Genomic DNA, 20,788 nt, shown 5'->3' on the forward strand with positions numbered 1-20,788 from the left:
ACCAACCATTGAATCCAGATATAAAAGAAGTTGGAGTCCTTACCTGCAATTATCACACAAATAAAAAAGTCATCATTTTTCTTGTTTAAACATGGAATGCAAGTATATAACAGATTCGAGAGTTGTCATCCATGTCCCAATTATCACAACATTCATAGCAATTCGTGCCTTTTATTCATATAAGCTCATGAAAGATAACTATTCTAAAACAGGTCGTTTATCCTCTTTATTTGTCACGAGCTTATTAGTAGCTTACCTGCTCTTTAGAAGGAAGGCCCTTATGGACACTAGATTTTTCTGTCCTTGAAAATTGATAAAATATGAAGCTAGATTAGAAACCTAGCTTTTAGAAAGCAATGCTTAGCTTAAGGGGATGAGGGGCACCTACCATTTTAAAGAGAGAAAACAAATTAACCATACTCACCACCTGATTAGAAGCACGATTTTTTTTTGCCAGTATGTGTGTTTGTGTGAGTGAGAGTTTGAGTGTTTGTAGCAAGAGTGTAATCAGATGCTATAAGATGTTGAAGTCTTACAAAAGTTATCATTTTAATCGAGTAAGAAATTAACCTTTATTTCTATCCGAGATTGTAAAAATAATAGGGGAGTTAGAAAAAACTTCTCTATTGGATCAATCCAAACTGAATGCCATCCGCAACTGACCATCTCCCAAAAAAAAAGGAAGAACTCTAAACTTTAATGGGATTTGCAGGTTTTTATCATAGGTTTGTAAAAAATTACAACAACATTGTTGTTCCTATGGCGCGGGCCAACTGAAAGCCAAGGGCAAAACATTTCATAGAGGAGAAGCTCAACAAAAAACTTCAATGCACTTAAGGTTGCTCTAGGTACTATACCCACCTTAGCTATTGTTGGATCCAATAAAAGCTTTTGTACTAGAGACAAATGCTAGTAATCGAGCTATTGGAGTAGTTCTTCTGCAAGAAGAAAGCCCACTTGCATTTGAAAGCAAGAAACTCGATTTTGCACAACATAATTCTTATGCTTATGAAAGTGATTTATATGCAATAGTGTCAGCTCTGAGAACATGGTGACATTATGTGTATGGTGCTCAATGTGAAATAGTCTTTGACCATGAAGTATAAAGTGGTTTATACATAAATCTGATTTAAAGGGTCAAAAGGTCAATTGGACAATATCCTCATAGGCATGGACTATGCAAAATATACTAAACAGGATGTATTGGTCATGCAAGTTGACATTGAAAAGGCTTTTGATACTGTTCTTTGGGACTGCACTGCGGACACTAGAAACAATCAGGCTTTGGGCCCAAGCTTTCTTGCATAGTCTTTTTCTTGTATGCACATAGTTCTTCGGCGGGCTTGCCGGATGGTTTTATCACAGGCCCTTGTCCTATGGGACGATTAGTAAGGCAAGGTTGTTCTCTCAGTGCTTTGCTCTATGCAATCGCTACTCACCCCTTGCTTGTGTATCTGGATTTCTTGACTTCTTCTGGTCAATTGCAAGGTCTCGGGCTTCCAATTGGAAAGCATTTTGTTGGTCAGGCCTATGCGGATGACTCTTTGTTTATGCCCTGCTACCACTATGATGATGTGGAACCGATGATGCATACTCTTCACTTGTTTGGTTTGGTGTGGGCCTCAAAGTCAATTTTGCAAATCCAAGTTATTGCCTTGGAATGAGTATGATTGGCATAAGCTATTATGGCCAGGGGATATTATTCCTCTGCATGTCATAATTCACCATCTGGATTACCTGTTGGCCTGAAATGTAACGGCTACGCATAAATTGGACTAGATAATTTAGGGTTTGCATTCTAAGTTGCATTATTGGAAATTGTCCACTTGGCCACTACATGAACGTCTCAGGATTTTCCAATGCATTCTCATGGGCTACATGCAGTTTTTCTTATCCTTGTTATCTTGGTCTCGGTTGTGCTTGCAATCCCTTGGCGCACTTCATTTCACAAAAAAAGATCTCTGACTTTTGTTTCTGGACAAGTTGTGTTCGCCCAAGTGCCTTGGCCTATTGAATATTTTGGATTTGCGCACTCATGTTCTGGCTCAGAAAGCTATGTTGTTACCAATCTTGGTGCAATAGCAACAACCCTAGACACTTATGATGTCACATATGTGTGAGCTTATTGTTATGCCATCCTTTGGTCATTGGCAACCGACATATTGGGAGGTTATTTTTGGGCAGCTTGAAGGACACATTCTAGGATACCCCTTTACTTCTTCTCTTATTGTTGACTTGAAGGTTACCACCTCGCATATGCAATGGCATGGTCACCAATCCCTTCTCGGTGATTCCCTTCGATTGGAGAGTTTGCATTGGAGCAAGGCTTTCTCCTTGACTTTGGTTCAGTGCTCTCCTTGCCGGGCCTATTTTCTTTCGCAAAAGGGAATATGCCAGGTGCATTAGGTGGTGGATGATATTGGACATGTTCTTTCATTCCTTGATGCGTCATCTTGCTTTTGCTTGGGGCACCATTACTTTTCTCTCTGGCGAGAGATTCAGAGGATGCTTGCTAATTTTTCCCCTATTCCCCCTTTGAATGTGGACTCACGTTTTTCTAATTGGAAGCTTGCTGACTTGAGGCCGAACTGCATTTCTTCAGCCAATGTTTATGCTCTATTGCAATATGATGTATGGATTGTGTGGCATGGTAATTAGCTATGGTCCCTCTCCAAATCAGTCTTGTGGTGGAAGCGAACCTTGGCTAGTATCTAGCAGAATCATCTACCTTCAAAGGAACGTATTTTCTTGTGGCGTTGCTTGGTGGGAGTTTTACCTGTTGGCAACTTGTTGCGTGCTCGGCATATTGCGCCCTCTCGTTAAAATAACAAGTCTTAAGTTCAACTCGCCTCGTGGATAGATCTTCAAGGTCTCTTGAGATAGCTTCCCACCACATCTTCTTCTTCTTCTTCGGTGTCTCAGATGTCATGATGCTAACGAGACTATGCCGCGCTTATTGTGGGGCTATCGCTGCTCCCAGTCCTTCATTCTACAAATGTCGGTTGCTCTTCGGCTATGTTTTCCTTCTGCCACTTTTCTAGGTGGTTTTGGCTATTTGGAGAGCTTCAATCTCAATTATTGTCTTTTTTGGTTGGGTCAGATTTTGGATTCTGTAGACCATTTGACACCATCGCAACTTCTTAATGTTTCGAGGCATTGATGTTGACCCGTTTCTCTACTTCAAATTTTTGCTGGGTCAAGCGTTGCATTTTGCCTATGGTGCTAGGCAGATCATTCTTGATGCCTATAAGATTTGTTGACTATTTCTAGCCCTTAAAGCTCCATGCTGCTCCACTTTTTGTATCGTTTCTGCTTGGTGGGTTTTCCTTGATTTGAGATTTACCACTTGTAATTTGCATCAACAAGATTTACAAAAAAAAAGTGTGTGTGTCTATAGATAGAGAGAGAGAGAGAGAGAGAGAGAGAGAGAGAGAGAGAGAGAGACTATACAAAGTGGTGGTTCCTAGTACTTGAGCACATGTCCACTTGAGTCCCAAAAGTACTTGGGTCCTCGCAGAGACAGAGGGGTAGTGGGATAGGATGTCATATCCATATCATGCATAGCAAGAGGGGATGCCATGAGCAGGCAAAGCCAACGACAAAAGTATCCAAGTTCTTTGGAATTTGAGTCTCAGATGACCCTTTCCCCACCTCGTAAAACTTAGGAATGTTGCACGCTAGAAAGATGCTCCTCTTCCACCCACATTAACAACCATGAATATTAATTTCGCTCACATACAAAATCTGTAAGGGTATCATCTAAGTTTATTCTCCTTGGTCATAGGGTGGCATATTCAGTAAGATGCAAATAAAGAAAGCTTCAATCATTGTTGTTTAAAGACATTTGGGACAAGCAACCAGGAAATATGTCTGTGCGACTCATCAAATGATCATAAAAGCGAATCAAGGAATGTTCTGAGAGAGTCCTCGTCGGACCCTTGAAGAAGATAACTTGCAAAAGAGAACTTTCACATCAGTGCTTCTCCAAATTATCTTGGACCCAGCAGATTTCAGAAGCTAAGGAGACATGACAACAAAACAATGCTGGTAAAAATCGACCTTTTGCAGGAAAATTCTTACACAAAATTTTGATGTACAAAGTTGGCCATTTTCTATACAAAGTGACACCAAGGCACTTTTCAATGTAAGAGAAATTTGGGGCTTTTAGTGGCAAAAAATGATCAGTGTCGTTTGCACGAGTGTTGCTAGCTGGCTTCATCCATGTCATGATCATTATCATTGTCTCCTGCATAAAACTCATCATCTCGCTGGATGAGCTTATCTTGTGTATGTTCTGAAAGACCAAAAACATGAATCAAACTTAAAATCAATCAGTTCAACAAAGAAACCAAGGCACAAGATATTTTCTTACGGTCAATGCGTTCATCTGGATTTAGCTCATCCTCGTTGATGTCTGGTAAATACCAGTCGGGTGGAACCTGCAATTGAAAGTGATCAGACCTCCTTAGGCATTGGCAAAGCAAATAGCATGCCCAACTTATCATGCAGCTTTATGACCCAAAGCAAAGAACCCCTCATCTTCTGGCCAAAGAATTACATACTTCATGCATTTGCACCCCAGGTGCATGTTGAAGGTTGCGCAGGTTCTCAAAGACTTGCATTTTGATGGTGCTCAGGTAAGTCTTGCTATTTAAATTCTCCTGCAGTTTTCCATCACAACTGTAGCAGATATTACTGATAGCCTTGTAATTCCCAAAACAGCTCGACAGAAGCAACCCTACCATATTACTTCCTGGATGCGTCTTTAATTTGCAATCAGGTTTGAAGTAGTTAATGTAGTCATTGTCAGGTATTTCTGCAAAATGAAACGCAAAAACATTGGCTCAGACCAAACAAAACAGCCCTCTAACTGCAGCAACTACATCCCTTACCATTTGGGAGCTCACTATCAAGCAAAGCACCTGTTTCCACAGTCCAGCACCGAGCAACATTTTCCTTGGTATAGCCACCTCCTCCTGTAACCTGTTCAAGCATGATTAGCAACCCTTTTTCCCTGACAAGCAAATTGCATTGCATAGCATGTAAAAATGACAAATCTCAACCCCCGTCGGGCTCAGCAACCTCTGCTTCTGCAGCCAACACAGCTTACGAACTTGTATTCCGGACCCTGTGGGGCTTGTTTTCCGGGCCATTGCCCATTTTCCTCATGTTACTCCTCAGTTGATTGTAACCTTTTGGGCTCAGCTTGCAGGCATGTGATGAAATCAAATAAAGTCAAATGCCTCTGGGAACCTTGGTAGCTTAGTCAAGGAGAAAACTGCTTGTGCTACCCACTTAAACTATCATGAATATGCTGCTTAAAATCAAGGACGAAAAAGCATAAAAAGCGCAGGCTATGTGGGTGAAAGTGATTGGGTGGAGACTCCAGAGAAACGAGGATGATCAGACGTGAGGTTGTATACGACAGAAGATGGTGGACAGTGATAATCCCCAACTATACACTTTGGCTTGTAGGAAAGGGTGGTGAATCAGGGAGAGCACGATCATGCCCTTCCTTGACCTTGACGCATGTCAAGATAGGAGGTAACACCTTCCTCGACCCTAATTAGGAGATCTTCACAAAGCATAGTCTCCCATTCCCATCACCTTCTGTGCAAGTTGTGTCACCTGCACAACGGCTCAATGTCCCACGTGGGCATGCTAACTGACCTAGAGGCAAACCCTTGAACTAGGATATTTGCGACCTATATGTGAGGAGCTTCTGGATGTAGAGTTTGCTAATGACACTAACAATATCAGTGGACAACCAAGAGGCCAATCTATAGAGGGGCCTGCAGGCTTTTGAAATTTTTTGTGTTGCTTCTGGTGCATGATCAAATGGTGCGATATGTCACAAGACGGGCACCACGTGCCAATAGAAAAGAACAGATTGAACAGACTTTTAGCACTTCAATAACAACTGAACTGAGAGAGAGAGAGACGACACGCGACACGCAGTGGGGAAATTCCACCCCAGAGAGTATTAGCCCCAAACCTTGGCGCCCCTTTTAGTATTTCTTTATATTGAATCAACACCGTATAAGCCGGCACCCCAGGCTCTGCACCTTCTTCAGGAAGCATGCCAGAAAATGAGCCCTAACCTCATATTTAAAGGCCCTAGGCCCCAAAAGCAGTTTACAGTAAAAAGCCTTCAAACTCAAAAGCATCTGGTCTAAAAGCAAAGCCCAAAAAGCTGCCAACGTAAATCACGGAAATCCGTACAATTTCCACGTCATCAGCCAACGCAAAACGCGGAAATCCGTACAACTTGCCACATCATCATGCCAGCGCAATTTTTGGAAATCTGCCATGTCATCAGTTTTTGCGTGTGTGTGGGTCCTGCTTTAATGGCATTGCCGTTAAGGCAGGGTCTAAGGGGAGGAAATTTGTCCCCATGACCATAGCGGTTTTGGCCAATCAAAATTTGGCACGAGAGGTTTGTTTTTTGAGGTGGACGGCATGCACAGAGTTGCTATTTTTTTTTCGTCTTGTAGTAGGGGCGCGTCGGCGTCAGCCAAAGGTGACCCTTAGTTGGCAACCTCTACAATAACGATGTCTTCTGCCCCTTTCAAATTACCGCCAACCCTTAAAGGAGTCACCTTTGAGGGTGTTGCTGCTGTGTTCCTAAGCCATAGCAACATACAATTAACCCGTCTTCTTCTCTCTTTCCCAAAATCGGAAAAACCTGAACCTAATGTGGTAACAGGCAATTTAGTATCCAATCTACACTGTTGGCTAATCCAAAACCACCGGCAAGCTGCCCTATTCACCCTCCTCAAAGACGCTGAGATTAGAGCTCTAGAAGGGATCAAGCGTGGGGTTTCTAACCCCCAGAACAACCATACCTACAACCGTGCCCTGGTAAGGTGCAAATTTCACAAATCAACTATTCACCATTTGAGAACAAGAAATAAAGCTTCAAATAATAACTACATCTTCTATGGGAAACTTCAATAGTAAATTGTAGAGGAAACAGAAAACTTCACAACTTGCATCATTCATGCCACGCTAAGCATCAGAGAGAGAGAGAGAGAGAGAGAGAGAGAGAGAGAGAGAGAGAGAGAGAGAGAGAGAGAATGAATGCATAAAAAGCAAGAAAGGATAGAGATAGTTATATAAACTCGGCAGCTGTCATGAGTGATTTTCGATAATCGAATCAAAGAATGGGAGAATTTGTCTGCAAATTCTATCAAAAGAAAACTGTACCATAAAAGCTTTTATATACTATTCCGTCAAACAGAACTGCCAGTTTCAACATTGCCCTTGAGCAGCTCTTATCTTAACGGCAAGTGCCCTTTGAAAGAATTGTTCCCTGGAAAGCGTTCTTACAAGTCTCAAGTAAGAATCCACTGGTACAGTACCCTTTTGGGCAGCTTGATCTAGACACTATAATTCATCTTCTATAGCCAGGTCTAAAGATGTACATTCAAGAAGTTGGTATGAGAGAACATCACAAGGTTCGAAACTATCATCTACATCTATTTCCACATTCAAGAGCCATGTCTCCAAAAAGTCGGTATTTACTTCAAGATTCTCTTTTTGCAATTCGAACTCTTCAACACCCTTTTTGCACAACCCTTGCTGGTGCTTCAACAGGCCCTCCTTGTCCGTCAGGTTGAGCATATCTTTCTCTTTGATCATTCTATACTCGCCTAGGTCCCGTTGCAGGCAACCAATAAGTGTATTCATCAGATCCTGGCTTTTGTCAGGAGTATGACCTGTTGTACCAAGCAGAGGATTTGTCAATGCTGACGGTGACAGGACACTTTGTTGACGGTTCATGAAGCTTGACACAAAAAGCACTAAGCTAGAATTCGAAGCCAAGGTAGTGAACTACATTTGTATAATTTTTCGTACATATAATTCAATAGTACTTCTACCTAACAACTCCAATTCTGAACTAGAGGCAGTGCCCTCGTCTACTATAGACGACCTTGTTTTAATCCTTTGTCACTTGGGGCCCCATCGAACGGGGTCCCCATAAGTTGGTAGGACTTCTTCTTCTTAGGGTTTAGGCCCCTCGGCTGACATCTGCAAGTTGGGCCCCTTCTTCAGGGCTTTGACACGTCAGCAGTTTGTTACATCTCCCCTTCTTGAAAGAGAGTAATCGTCCGCGATTACAGCATATTTGCAAAACAACTAAAGTTAGCTCAAAAGTTTCCGAGGGACATTCCGAGGGACAATCAATTTGCTCTTTTTATTAAGGAGTTAGCTTCTCCTTTCTGCTCTTTTGATCAAGGAGTTAGTTCTCCTTTCGGCTCTTTTGATCAAGGAGTTAGCTTCTCCTCTCGTCCAAATCAGAACTCTTGATATTCTCGGCCAACTTCACTTGACTTAAGGGATTTAATAATCTGAAAATTGACTTGCTGCCATAGTAAATTACCCAGCGTAAAAAACAAAGGCCAGCGAAAAGGTGTAAATCTGCCAACGCTTCAGATTTTCAGCCTTGCAGAGCAGAATTCAGCCAGCGTTTTATCAATTCAGCCCAACGCATGGGGAAGGGAGGGGTGCAATCCTCTGGAAGGGGTGCGAAACTTTGGGCAGCCACCAGCGGGTGGAGGTGCCAAGAGGTGAGAGGGTGTGTCCCTTCACCAAGGGGTGTGTATATGAAGAGGTTCACGAATCGGACTCCAGCACGAAATTTCCCCCGAAAATCACTAGGTACGCGGCACGCCGCGCACACACATCTGCGTCTTCGTCTCTTATTTATGTAATTGAAACAGAAAATTTCATGTTACCTCATGCTCAGAGGTGTGTGTGTGTACCACCTTTCTTCTACTTCCATGCAACTCCGGGAAAAAGGGGTAGAGTGTAGCGTCAAGGGTGAGAGGCTCACAACCGTAGGGTCTCGGGAAAAATTTTGCTCTGATACCACTGTGAGGATTCTAGGTACTAATCCTTTACTGAGTACTTAAACTCATGATTAAGACTTAAGAAACTTGAACTGTACTCGAGACAAGACTTAGCAAACTCTGTGTTTGATTGATTGGTTGAATGTGTGATACAAGGGCTCCTTATATAGGAGACGAAGAGACATAAATGAAAAGACACGTCTCTTGGTGAAGAGACACGACTTTAGACGTAAAGACACATCCTTTCGACGAAGAGCTGCAACCATTGGGCGAAGAGTCACACTCGTAGAGCGAAGGGGTGTGACCAGTTGTCGAAGGAGTGTGGCTTTTGGCGAAGAGACACGTCCTTTGGGTGAAGGGGTGTGACCATCCAAGCGCAGGGGTCCTCCTTGGCATGGCACTTCGCGTATCTGCAACTAGGAGTAGATGTATTGCTGTTAACAGTCACAATCGTGACACATTACAATGCAACACAAATGCTCACATATGCATGTTATAAGACATGAAACATAAAGCCGCCGATGAACACTCCCCCCGCAAATAACCATCCAGGTCCGAGCCACGAGCTGTTCAACGACTCCTCCCGCAAATAACCTAAAAGAGGTCCGGGCCATGAGATATAGAGGCCTTTTACAACCAAACGCCCCCCAAACCGCAACCTACGTCGTTTGGAGGTGCTGAGAGTAACCACTGCTCAGACTTCTTAATACTCCTTCCGCATAACCATCCATGTCCGGGCCGGAAGTCACAACAACAATACTCCTCCCGTAAATAACCACAAGGGTCCGGGCCATGAGTAAAAAAAAGAACAGCACTTTTCAATCATTCAATACTCCCCCCGCAAATAACCACAAGGGTCCGGGCCATAAGTATGAATAAGCATTCTCAAACGTAATTTCTCACTACTCCACCCGGGAGTAAAATCACCAATCATTGAACTCAGTATTAAAACCAGAGTCAAACAATTCAAATTGGCGCCAAGACAGGTTCAAAACAGATACCATCCATTTCAAACAAATTCCAAACAAGATCACCAAACAAGTTCTCAAACAGATTTCAAACTTAAAAAGCAATCTCGACATCAGTCGAGCTCGAAAAGTCGACTGACTTTCCATCCTGAAACCTGCACCAAAAAAATTAGGGTTAAGTTCATTCCATAGTGTCGTAGACGGGCACAACATGGTCCATCAGCTCTTGAACAAACAGTGTTCTTTGGCGGCGATGGTAGTCCCAAGATAGCAATCGCACTGGATCTCCAAGGTCATCTGCTCGTGAAGAGATATCTATTGAGAGATGTTGAGAAATTTTAAGTTATAATCTGCTAGGTTTTCCATGGCAAGCATTTCAGGATACCCCACTCTACCAGAAGTTGCACTCCAAAGGAAGATGTCAGAAACCATATAACTTCGGGCAAAAATTTTCTTAAAAGCTTGCAAAGTACTTGGAGTATGCTGCTTGGTAGCTATCAACATCTGCATAGCACTGCCTCTGAGAAAAGCTGCCTCGAAACAAATCTTGGATCCTTCTCTTGTAAGTGATCTTTATGGCTTATGCCCCTGTAAGACATGAGCGGCGAAGACGGGAGCGCGCCCGATGCGCGATGAAGTAAGGGTGGGAGTACCTAATAGGTCCGGGTTGGAGGCCGAAGATACCTCAAATAAAATTCCAATGACTCTGTCTGCTCTTTTGTGGGACCGGTATGCTTTCAGAAAAGCACACGCCTGATGCTCTGATACCACTGTCACAAGACGGGCACCAGGTGTCAATAGAAAAGAACACATTGAACAGACTTTTAGCACTTCAATAACAACTAAACTGAGAGAGAGAGAGAGAGAGAGAGAGAGAGAGAGAGAGAGAGAGAGAGAGAGAGAGAGAGAGAGAGAGACGACACGCGACACGGAGTGGCGAAATTCCACCCCAGAGAGTATTGGCCCCAAACCTTGGCGTCCCTTTCGGTATTTCTTTATATTGAATCAACACTGTACAAGCTGGTACTCCAGACTCTGCACCTTCTTCAGGAAGCATGCCAGAGAATGAGCCCTAACCTCATATTTAAAGGCCCTAGACCCCAAAAGCAGTTTACAGTAAAAAGCCTTCAAACTCAAAAGCATCTGGTCCAAAAGCAAAGCCAAAAAGCTGCCAACGTAAATCACGGAAATCCAAACAACTGCTGTCACGAGGACGTGGCAGTTATTAACCATGTCACAGAGATGTGGCAACTGCTAACCTTGGTTGTTGGTTTCTTTCCAATGGGGTTTATTTTATTTGTTTTGAGACCCTCTTTTTGAAGTAGCAAACGGTCGGACATTGTATGGCCAATGTGAACGGTAGGTTCACCCGCAGACGGGAAGTGGTCGGCACTGGAATTCGTATGGTAAGAGGATGTCTAGGCTCAGAGCAAGATCATATAGGTCCCCCCCGTCGCACTCAGCAAGTTGGTGGATACTAGGAAGTGAACTCAATTAAGGCGTAAAGTCAAGGTGGGACTACCAACAAAAAGTATCCGACAGGTGGGCCACATTGCACTTTTGGATGCGGTCCCAATGAGGATAGATGGTCAGAAGACCAGTGGGAGCCCAACGGAAGCATCTCCTAAAATTTAGGGAACTGCTATTTTGGGCCGTGAAATGTGTTCGCGTCATTACCTCCGGTATGACTATGGGAACATTTTATAACTCTGCCGCGAAGTCAACTGACGCGTCGGTTGGGATATTTTTAAGCGGCGAACCCGAAACGGGAAAATGCTTGAAAATGTGCCAAGTGTCGAAATTTCATGCAGTTTCCTCTTGCAGAAAAATGGGCGCTGATTTTTAAGCTGGGAGAGGCCTCATTTCAGTTTTTTTGTCACAGGTTAAGAGCTATGGAGTGCTTCCTTTCCCTCTCATGTACAGTGTGGTGCTAGGAGTGATGCCCTGCACACTACACACTGCTCTCTCTCTCCCCTACGTGCAGTTATGTGATGCCCCACAAGAGGGCTACTCATTTGACTGATGTACAGTTGTGTGGGTTCATGCTTTTGTGTTGAGGCAAGAGCCTCCTTGAGTAGGAACAGGGGTAGCTAATTGCTGCTCCAAAGCAGGCACTGGTGAGGGTCATAACCTCACCGTACAGGTGCAAAATCAGCGTTGTGTATGCGCTGTAATTTCACTGTTTTTCAGCCATACGGACATCAGGACCATTGGGAATCGTGCCCCACTGGCAGAGAACAGTTAGGGGATTGTTCGGGGCTGAACACAGGGCAAAAACCAGTAAATACAGCGTGCTGAATTTACTGTTTTTGGACAGGAATCAGAGGGTATACGCCAGTGCAAGTGAGTTCTAGCAGGGGAAATTGGTTTCGCGCAAGTTTTGGGGCTGTTATGCTGCCGAAATTTGGCCAAAGCAAATGGTATGTAGGTGGATACACGTGAAGGATTCCCAGGACCTTACCTTGTAATTTACCCTCCTAAAGAATAAAGAAATACCGAAAGGGGCGCCAATTTTGGGGCCTACACGTTGTCGGTGTCTACTCGGAGCATTCTAGCTTCCGAGCCGTGTGTGTGATTAAGTGTTAATTCCCGTTACAGGTCCCTTTTGCAAAGTGCTCTGTGTGTGTGTTTAAAGTACAGAATTTCGGGTGAAAGCCAACGCCTACCGCCCTACGGGCCGGTTTCAACTGCCACATCATTAGCCAGCGCAAAACGCGGATATCCGTACAGCTTGCCACGTCATCATGCCAGTGGAATTTTTGGAAATCTGCCACGTCATCAGTTTTGCGTGTGTGGGTCCTGCTTTATTTTAATCCTTTGTCACTTGGGGCCCCATCGAACGAGATCCCCATAAGTTGGTAGGACTTCTTCTTCTGTTACTTGTTCTTCTTAGGGTTTAGGCCCCTCGGCCGACATCTGCAAGTTGGCCCCCTTCTTCAAGGCTTTGACACGTCAGCAATTTGTTACACGATACCAATTTTCCATCACTAGCTATAGCATAGGTGATGTCTTGCAAATCATCTGCCACGGAAAAGTGACCTGACCGCCCGTCTCTATATCCTTGCACTTTTGGTGGCACCAGACTTGCAACGCCCTTTCCCTAGAGGCGACTATAGTTCAGGATTAATATGGATAGACTACCACCATTCCAGTATTCTCTTGATGTGCCTTCTCTCACCTTAAACCGATGAGCTGAGATTTGCCAGCTCATTCGGCAGGATATTACACAGTTTACTATCAGCAGGCAAACCCTTGTTTCGAGCATACCTCCTAGTGATACTAGCTTAGGCCCTCTGTTTCGAGCTGCAACATCAACTTATGTTGTTGCCTCTGAGAGACCCACTCATAGGGTAGTTAATGCTAGTATTAGCCCGTTTCTTACTCATCCAAAACCAATCAATCGATTCACCTAATGTCACGAGGAGGTGTATTTCTCTTGTTGCAAACTCTAAATATGTATAACATATTTTTATTTATTTTATTTTTGCTTGTTTCGCCCCGAACCCTTGAAAAAATGCAAGTGGATATTGCATGGCCCGTTGTGAAACGGCTACAGCCAAACAAGTTTCTCACATCGGGAATCTAGGTCGGCCAGTCCGTGTGACTGGTCGGGCCAGTTACCACTCAATTCTGATAAATATGGAAGCTTGTGTGCACCTAAATTGGAATTAGGGCCACTTGGCAAGTCACTGACAACTTTATAAGTTGGGAGGGGTTAGGAAACTGAACCATAAGGGGCGGTGGACACATGGCTGAAGGAGAGTCACCTGCCAGAGCCAACTCACCACTCAAGAATCTGAGGGCCAGTTTGGGGGTGCCCAAGAGAGGGAAGGGGCTGAGTTTTTCATTTGTGAGTGGATTTTCAGGTCTTGCAGCTTTAATGGAAAGCTTGCCTTCTCTGTAACAAACTTGGACGCTCCAAGTCAAAATTCTACCGCGACATAGTAGAGATTCACTTCAAAACAATTCACAGTTCAAAATTGATTCGACACGGCCCGGCGGAGTTCCGTGCCTAGAGATATTGGCCCCAAAGACTCGCACCCCTTTCGGTATTTCTTTTTGTATTAATCTACAACTCAAAGAACAAGGAGTGGGAGGGGTCTCACTCTCAGACTCTGCGTCCAGATGCTTTGCAGAGTGGGAGCTATCACAAAGTGATGACGTGGCGGACATCAAAAACCCTAAAATTCCTACAAACCCTAATTTCTTTCAAAAACCCTAATTTCCGGAAATCGCGAAGGCTAAAAAAAATAAAATTATATATATATAATGATGAGCGACACGAATCTTGCTTTTTCTCCATGCCATGAGAAAGAGAGAGAACTTGTTTTTTTAATAAAAAAAAAGAGACTCTCTAAGAGAGAGAGAGAGAGAGAGAGAACTGATGCTTTTTATTTTTAAAAGCTTTTGGGGCTCTGCTTTTGGGCATCCCTTGTACCTTTAAATACGAGGTGAGGGCTTCACTGTCCAGAAGCTCTGAGAGTGAAACCCTAACCGCTCTCTTGTACTTTGATGATTGATTAATACAAAAAGAAATACCGAAAGGGGCGCCAGTCTTTGGGGCCAATATCTCTAGGCACGGAACTCCGTCGGGCCAGTGCAAATCTATTGTGATCTGTGAATTGTTTGAAGTGGTTATTTGGTGCTGTTGTGATTGATTCTTGACTTGGAGTGTCCAAGTCTGTTACAGGAGCCCTGCCCACTTATTTATAAGTTTACAAGGGATGCTAAAAGCAGAGCCCCAAAAGCTGCTAAAATCAAAAGCTCTTTTAAAATAGGCTTAAAATAAAGCAAGTCTCCAAAAAGCTTTCCAAATTATTGCGTAGGATTTTCACTGCTTTTTCACAGCACAAAAGTTGAGATTCCCGTACAGCTGTCGTTATTTGCGCCACGATTTGTGGAGATTGCCGTACAATCCTGCCACATCATCAGCTTGCGAAAAATCCGGAATTCCTGCCATGTCACTGCCGCATTTCGCGGGTGTGTGTGTGTGTGTGCGCGTGTGTGTGTAAGGTGCAACGGAAGTGAATGTTGAACTTTGCTCAAGATGAGTGCTCGAAATTGTGCTCAAGGCTTCCATTTACTTACGAAAGGAAGAGCCTTCTGTTTCTTTAATGAGAGAGCCTTCCGTTCCTTTAGTGAGAGAGTGCAAATGATCACAAACAAGTGGTAAACACAATGAAGGTGCTAAGACTGAGAGATAGAGAGAGAAGAGAATACTACACCAGAATGTTGTCAAACCCCCCTCCGAAGGCCCCATTCTCTATGGCGAGAGCGGTCTACTATTGATTGCACAAATCTCTACAATACTTTGGACTTGCCGACGATGTCGACGACTATGAGGACGACAATGAGACGGGCTGAAAACTCCAAATCTTTATCTGCTGAATTCTGACTCTATGTCGGTGACGACGGCGATGACGGCGATGCAATGATAACGCGCCGAAAACGCAAATGCTGAAATCTGCATTTTCCAGGCTGAAACTGCAAACGCTCGTTGATCTGACCATGCGACGAGGATCTGCTGCAGGAAGGTGAGATCTACGAGGTTCGGGACTTCTATTGCGGTGTCTTGATGCTGAAAACTAAAACCAATGATGCAACTTGTGGTTCTGTCGCGATGAATCTGCAAAAATGCTAGGGTGCTTCCTGATTCAAAAACGCTAGGGGCTGATCTGGGTCCTGCTACAAAAATGCTAGGCTTCTGTTGATGCAATCTGCTAACGCCAAGCTTGATCTGCTGTCTGAAAACTCTAGGGTTGTCCTTCATGAAAAACGCTAGGCTGGATCTGGGGCCTCCATGCAGAAAACGCTAGGTAAACTGCGGGGGGGTCTTGCTAAGAAGATGCATTGTTGGATGTGATTGGATGTGAGGTCCCTACTGCCTCTTCTGCAGAAAGTGCTAGCGCTAGGGTTTCTTATATACTTGCATGGCTAAATTGCCCTACCCAGTTCCCAACAAAAGTCACTTGAAAATAATAAGTGAAAATTGGCTAAAATAGGAAAAATAGGTCTATGCACTGTAAAAATGCTCCTGATGGAATCTGATTGAAATCTGATGGTCATGCTGTGTGCAACCAAAGGATATGTATCTACTCTAAGTGCCTGGACATGCACAGTCTGCGAACAGACTCACAAAAGTGCCAGAACACTTTTCGGGTTGCTCTTCAGGCTCCCCATCAACGGGCACATCGTCTTTAAAAGGCTTCAGGAGACTCACATGAAAAGCATTGTGAATCCTCCAAGTATCGGGCAGCTTCAGTCGAAAGGAGATATCTGTGTGGGAGACAATTGTCTCACGCATGCCATGTAATCTGAAGATCCGGGCTACAAACAGTCTCGCTAAGTGATCCGGCTTGACTGTTTTCTTCACTGGAATGAAATGAGCTTGCTTGCTAAATCTGTCAATAAGAGTCCAGATACCATCATGCCCACTCTGTGTTCTCGGGAGATTAAAAATGAAATCCATTGCAATACTTTCCCAGGGGCGGGTGGGTATGGGTAAAGGCTGTAACAATCAATGTGCTTTATGCCTGTCAAATTTGACCTTCTGGCACACCAAGCAATTGCATACAAAATCGTCCACATCCTTCTTGAGTCTCGGCCAAAAGAAGTATCTCTCCACACCTTTCACGATGGTAGCAATGCCGCGGTGACCCGTAAATGGTGGACAGTGGCATTCGGTTAAAACCTTTTCCCTCAACAGTTGTGTAACGCACAACATCGTTTTCTTCATCAAGTAGCCATCCCGAATGGAATATCCCTCTACTACCTCCCATTCCGTATCCGAGTGAAAATATCAGCAAAATCTGTATCCATGGCATACTCATCAACCATATCCTCGAAGCTCCTATAATGTATCGCGGAAATAGCCAGAACCAACGGCTTCCGGGACAAAGCATCCGCCACCAAGTTCTTTTGTCCTTGCACATGGACAATCTGAAAGTGAAACTGTGACAAGATGTTCGCCCACCGCATCTGCTTTTCCGATAGCTGCTTCTGTGACAAGAAGTAGCGTAAACTCTGGTGATCTATGAGACCGTAAATCGGCTCCAAGTAGATAATGTCACCATTGAGTAAGAGCATGGATAACCGCCAAAAGCTCTCTCTCATATATCTATGTTGTCAATTCCGGCCTTGAGAACAATCGGCTCTCGTAGGCATGACATGGCCTTCTTGCATTAAGACCGCACCCAGACTACAACCACAAGCATCACAATATACTTCAAATGACTTCTACAAATCCGGCAAAGTCAAAACTGGTCCTGTAGTCAATTTCTCTTTCAATGTCTGAAAGGCAATCACCTCTGTGGGTCCCCACGAGAAAGGGACTCCTTTCTGGTCAAAATATGCATAGGGGAAGCAACCTGTGCAAACTTTCTGATGAACCGCCGGTAGTAAGAACATAAGCCCAAGAAGCTTCTAACGTCATGGACATTCTTCAAATCGGGCCAATCACGGATAGTCTCTATCTTGGCCGGGTCCATCTGCACTTCTGCTGCTGAGACAATGTGTTCCAAAAGTGTATCTCGGGTAGGAAAAATTCACTTTTCTTTGCATTGATCACCAACTTGTGATCCCGCAATGCCTGAAAGACTTGTAGCAGATGTTCTCTATGTTCTGCCTCATCCTTGGAGAAGACAATAATGTCATCAAAGAAAGTGCCAAACAAAAGATATGTACTCTCTGAAAGTATTGTCTATCATTCGGTTAAATGTCGCTCATCATTCAGTTAAATGTGGCTGGAGCATTGGTAAGCCCAAAAGGTATAACCAAAAACTCGAATAAACCGAAGGTCGGCTGAAAAGCTGTCTTGTAGGCATCCCCTGACGCGATTCGGATCTCATGATATCTGCTCTTCAAAGAGATCTTGCTGAAACAAGAGGATCACTGTAGTCAGTCTAGAATATCATTGATTCTAGGAATCGGAAATCTGTTCTTGATGGTGATTTTGTTGAGAGCTCTATAATCAATGCACATTCTCCAAGATCCGTCTTTCTTCAAAACCAACAACACCGGAGAGCAATAAGGTGAAGTACTCGGCTGGATAAGACCCTTTTCCAAGAGGTCTTTCACTTGGTTCATAATCTCTTCATTCTGGGCTCGGCTCACATGGTAAGGTGGCCGGTTTGGTAGTGTGCTTCTCGGTATCAGATCAATGGTATGATCCTCAGGATGAGCTGGTGGCAACTCGCCTGGCAGACCCTCAGAAAAGCAATCGGCATGAGTGTGGAGAAAATCGTGGCGTTCTTTTTCTAGATCGGACATATTTGTCCTATAATCATCATTCGGCTCTTTCAAAAAGATCGAGTAAACAAACAGACTGGATTTCATTAATTTCGAAACGGCCGAAGCCGATACAATAGGGACAAACTCGCCCTTGAGTTTTACATCAAGTACAATGGTTCGGCCCTTTTCTGTAGTCAAAGTCACTTTTCTCGCCCGATAGTCGACCACGGCGTTGTTCTTATGGTACCAAGGGACTCCAAGGAGACAATCACAACCTTCCAAGGGCCTTATGTAGAAGTCCTCGTGCCCCAAATACCTTGACAATGCAACCGAAGTTTGCCAATGACAGGTGTAATGGCCACGTCTCTGTCGCGTGCCGCTAGAACTGCCTCTGCTTGTGGTCCCATCCGATCGGGTGTAATCTCGAGCCGTGCCGCCAATTCAGGTGAAATGAAGTTGGCCTTGGCTCCTCCATCAAAGAAAATCCTGGCTTCTTGATCTTTCACTTTGCCCCAAGCTCGGCAAAGTTTGTACTCTCATCAATCGTGCTTGGGTCAGTACCCACGCAATCGGAAACCAGTCCTGCTTTCATCTTGCCTTTCCGTCCACATTCCTCAGCTGCTTTTGAACTTTCGGGCCTATCTTCATCTTGTTCTTTCTGTGCCTTTTTATGGTGCTTCGTGCAGATGTGTCCTTGTTCCCCGCATCCAAAACACTTCCCCTCTCTGATGTAGTTGGCTCTCTCCCGAGGAGTGAGCTGGGGTCGTGCATCCTTATCTTTCTGAGCTCTTAGGAATCGGAAATCTGTTCTTGATGGTGATTTTGTTGAGAGCTCTATTAGTCAATGCACATTCTCCAAGATCCGTCTTTCTTCAATACCAACAACACCAGAGAGCAGTAAGGTGAAGTACTTGGCTAGATAGGACCCTTTTCCAAGAGGTCTTTCACTTGGTAGCAATCGGCATGAGTGTGGAGAAAATCTTGGCGTTCTTTATCAAGTTCTGACTTATTTGTCCTAAGTTCATCATTCAATTCTTTCAAAAAGATCGAGTAAACAAACAGACTGGATTGTATTAATTTTGAAACGGCCGAAGCCAATACAATAAGGACAGACTCTCCCTTAAGTTTCACATCAAGTACATGGTTCGGCCCTTTTCAGTAGTTAGTGTCACTTTCTTTCCCCAATAATCGACCACGGCGTTGTTCTTATGGTACCAAGGGCCTCCAAGGAGAACATCACAACCTTCCAAGGGCATTATGTAGAAGTCCTCGTGCCCCAAATACCCCTGACAATGCAACCAAAGTTTGCCAATGACAGGTGTAATGGCCACGTCCCTGCCGAGTGCCGCTAGAGATGCCTTTGCTTGTGGTCCCATCCAAGTGGGTGAAATCTCGAGCCACGCCGCCAATTCAGGTGAAATGAAGTTGGCCTTGGCATCTCCATCAAAGAAAATCAAGGCTTCTTAATCTTTCACTTTGCCCCAAGCTCAGCAAAGTTCTGTACTCTCATCAATCGTGCTTGGGTCAGTACCCATGCAATCAGAAACCAGTCTTGCTTTCATCTTGCCTTTCCGTCCACATTCCTCAGCTGCTTTTGAACTTTCTGGCTTGTCTTCATCTTGTTCTTTCTGTGCCTTTTTAGGGCATTTCCCGGAGATGTGTCCTTGTTCCCCGCATCCAAAAAACTTCCCCTCTTAAATGTAGTTGGCTCTCTTCCAAGGAGTGAGCCGGGGTCGTGCATCCTTATCTTTCTGATCTTGGGGACTCTTCTTCTTTCTACTTTCATTTTTAGAAGTCTGTTCTGTTTTCTACGTCATGATCTCATCTGTGGGGTAAGTCAAACTGCCTGAGTGAATGGCAAAGCCCCGTTTCGCATGACCAGTTCTTGTATAGAATCTGACTTTTGCTCTAAGCAGTGATCTCGGATCTCCGTAGGAAGTCCCAATGTAAACCGCTCAATCTGTTCTTTAAACGAGATCTTCTTAAATGAAGAAGCGGGTAGAAAAGAGCTCCAAAATCTCTCGCAATATGTATCTTTCTTGGTCATCCGGAGATGGTTCCAAGCAGTTCGTATGTCGCATTCCTACTCCCGAGTCAAACAAGAAGAAATAAAAAGCCTTTTAAATTTCAGCCAATTAACTGGCGCTTTCTTGTTCAATAGCAGAGTGGACCACCATGTTCGAGCATTTCCCTTGAAGTAAGAGGTAGCCCTCCGAATCTTGGAGTGCTCTGAGTAATGCCCTCCAGAGAAAGTTATATCAAACTGTTGTATGAAGGCCAAAGCCCTCGAAGCATCTCGAATCCAAAAAAAGTGTCGAATTTAATTGATTGTCCACTTTAAATTCTCGAACTTTCTTGCTTTTATCCTTCAAAAAGTCATACTGGTTGGCTTTATAAAAATTCTTCTTCTTTACATAAAATCTGTGATCATCGATGTTTGAACTATCTGAAGACAAGTCCTCTGTAGGACTGTCAAAAACTGGGCGAAACTTAGGCTTCTTTGCCTTTTTCTTGCCCTTTCCGAAGCTTTGCTTTTTGCTTCGCTTTTTCCCTTTTGTGTCTTCTTCGCTCAAGTTAGAAGAGCTCGAAGAGCTGTCAGAAGAAGAAGAAGAAGAAGAGGAACTGGATACTCCTTCAAATCTGACATGCTTTTTCTGCTTTCTTGCCAAGCAAAAGCAGATTGACGACCCAAATAATTTGGGAGGTCAGTTCTTTTCTTCTGCTTTTTGTCGTGCTTTC

General features: G+C 44.0%; 1 protein-coding gene across 2 annotated transcripts in view; it reads right to left on the minus strand.

Annotated features, from left to right (window-relative positions):
* Positions 1 to 4,042: 4,042 nt before the first annotated feature.
* Positions 4,043 to 20,788, minus strand: part of HDA9 (histone deacetylase 9) — a 66,823-nt gene continuing 50,077 nt past the window's right edge. Inside the window, exons 10-14 of one of the 2 annotated variants that reach the window (XM_086524563.1) lie at positions 4,893 to 4,983; positions 4,743 to 4,816; positions 4,563 to 4,661; positions 4,373 to 4,439; positions 4,043 to 4,294 (exon numbers count right to left, since the gene is read on the minus strand). In XM_086524563.1, coding sequence (XP_086380689.1) covers positions 4,206 to 4,294; positions 4,373 to 4,439; positions 4,563 to 4,661; positions 4,743 to 4,816; positions 4,893 to 4,983 — 420 coding nt within the window. In that variant the 3' untranslated portion in view covers positions 4,043 to 4,205. Of the gene's footprint in view, positions 4,295 to 4,372; positions 4,440 to 4,562; positions 4,681 to 4,742; positions 4,817 to 4,892; positions 4,984 to 20,788 lie in introns of those variants that run through there. The other variant, XM_086524564.1, reaches the window with a different exon arrangement.

This window comes from Adiantum capillus-veneris, chromosome 1, assembly GCF_014529385.1.
Source record: "Adiantum capillus-veneris isolate H3 chromosome 1, ASM1452938v2, whole genome shotgun sequence".
Classification (NCBI taxonomy): Eukaryota; Viridiplantae; Streptophyta; class Polypodiopsida; order Polypodiales; family Pteridaceae; genus Adiantum; species Adiantum capillus-veneris.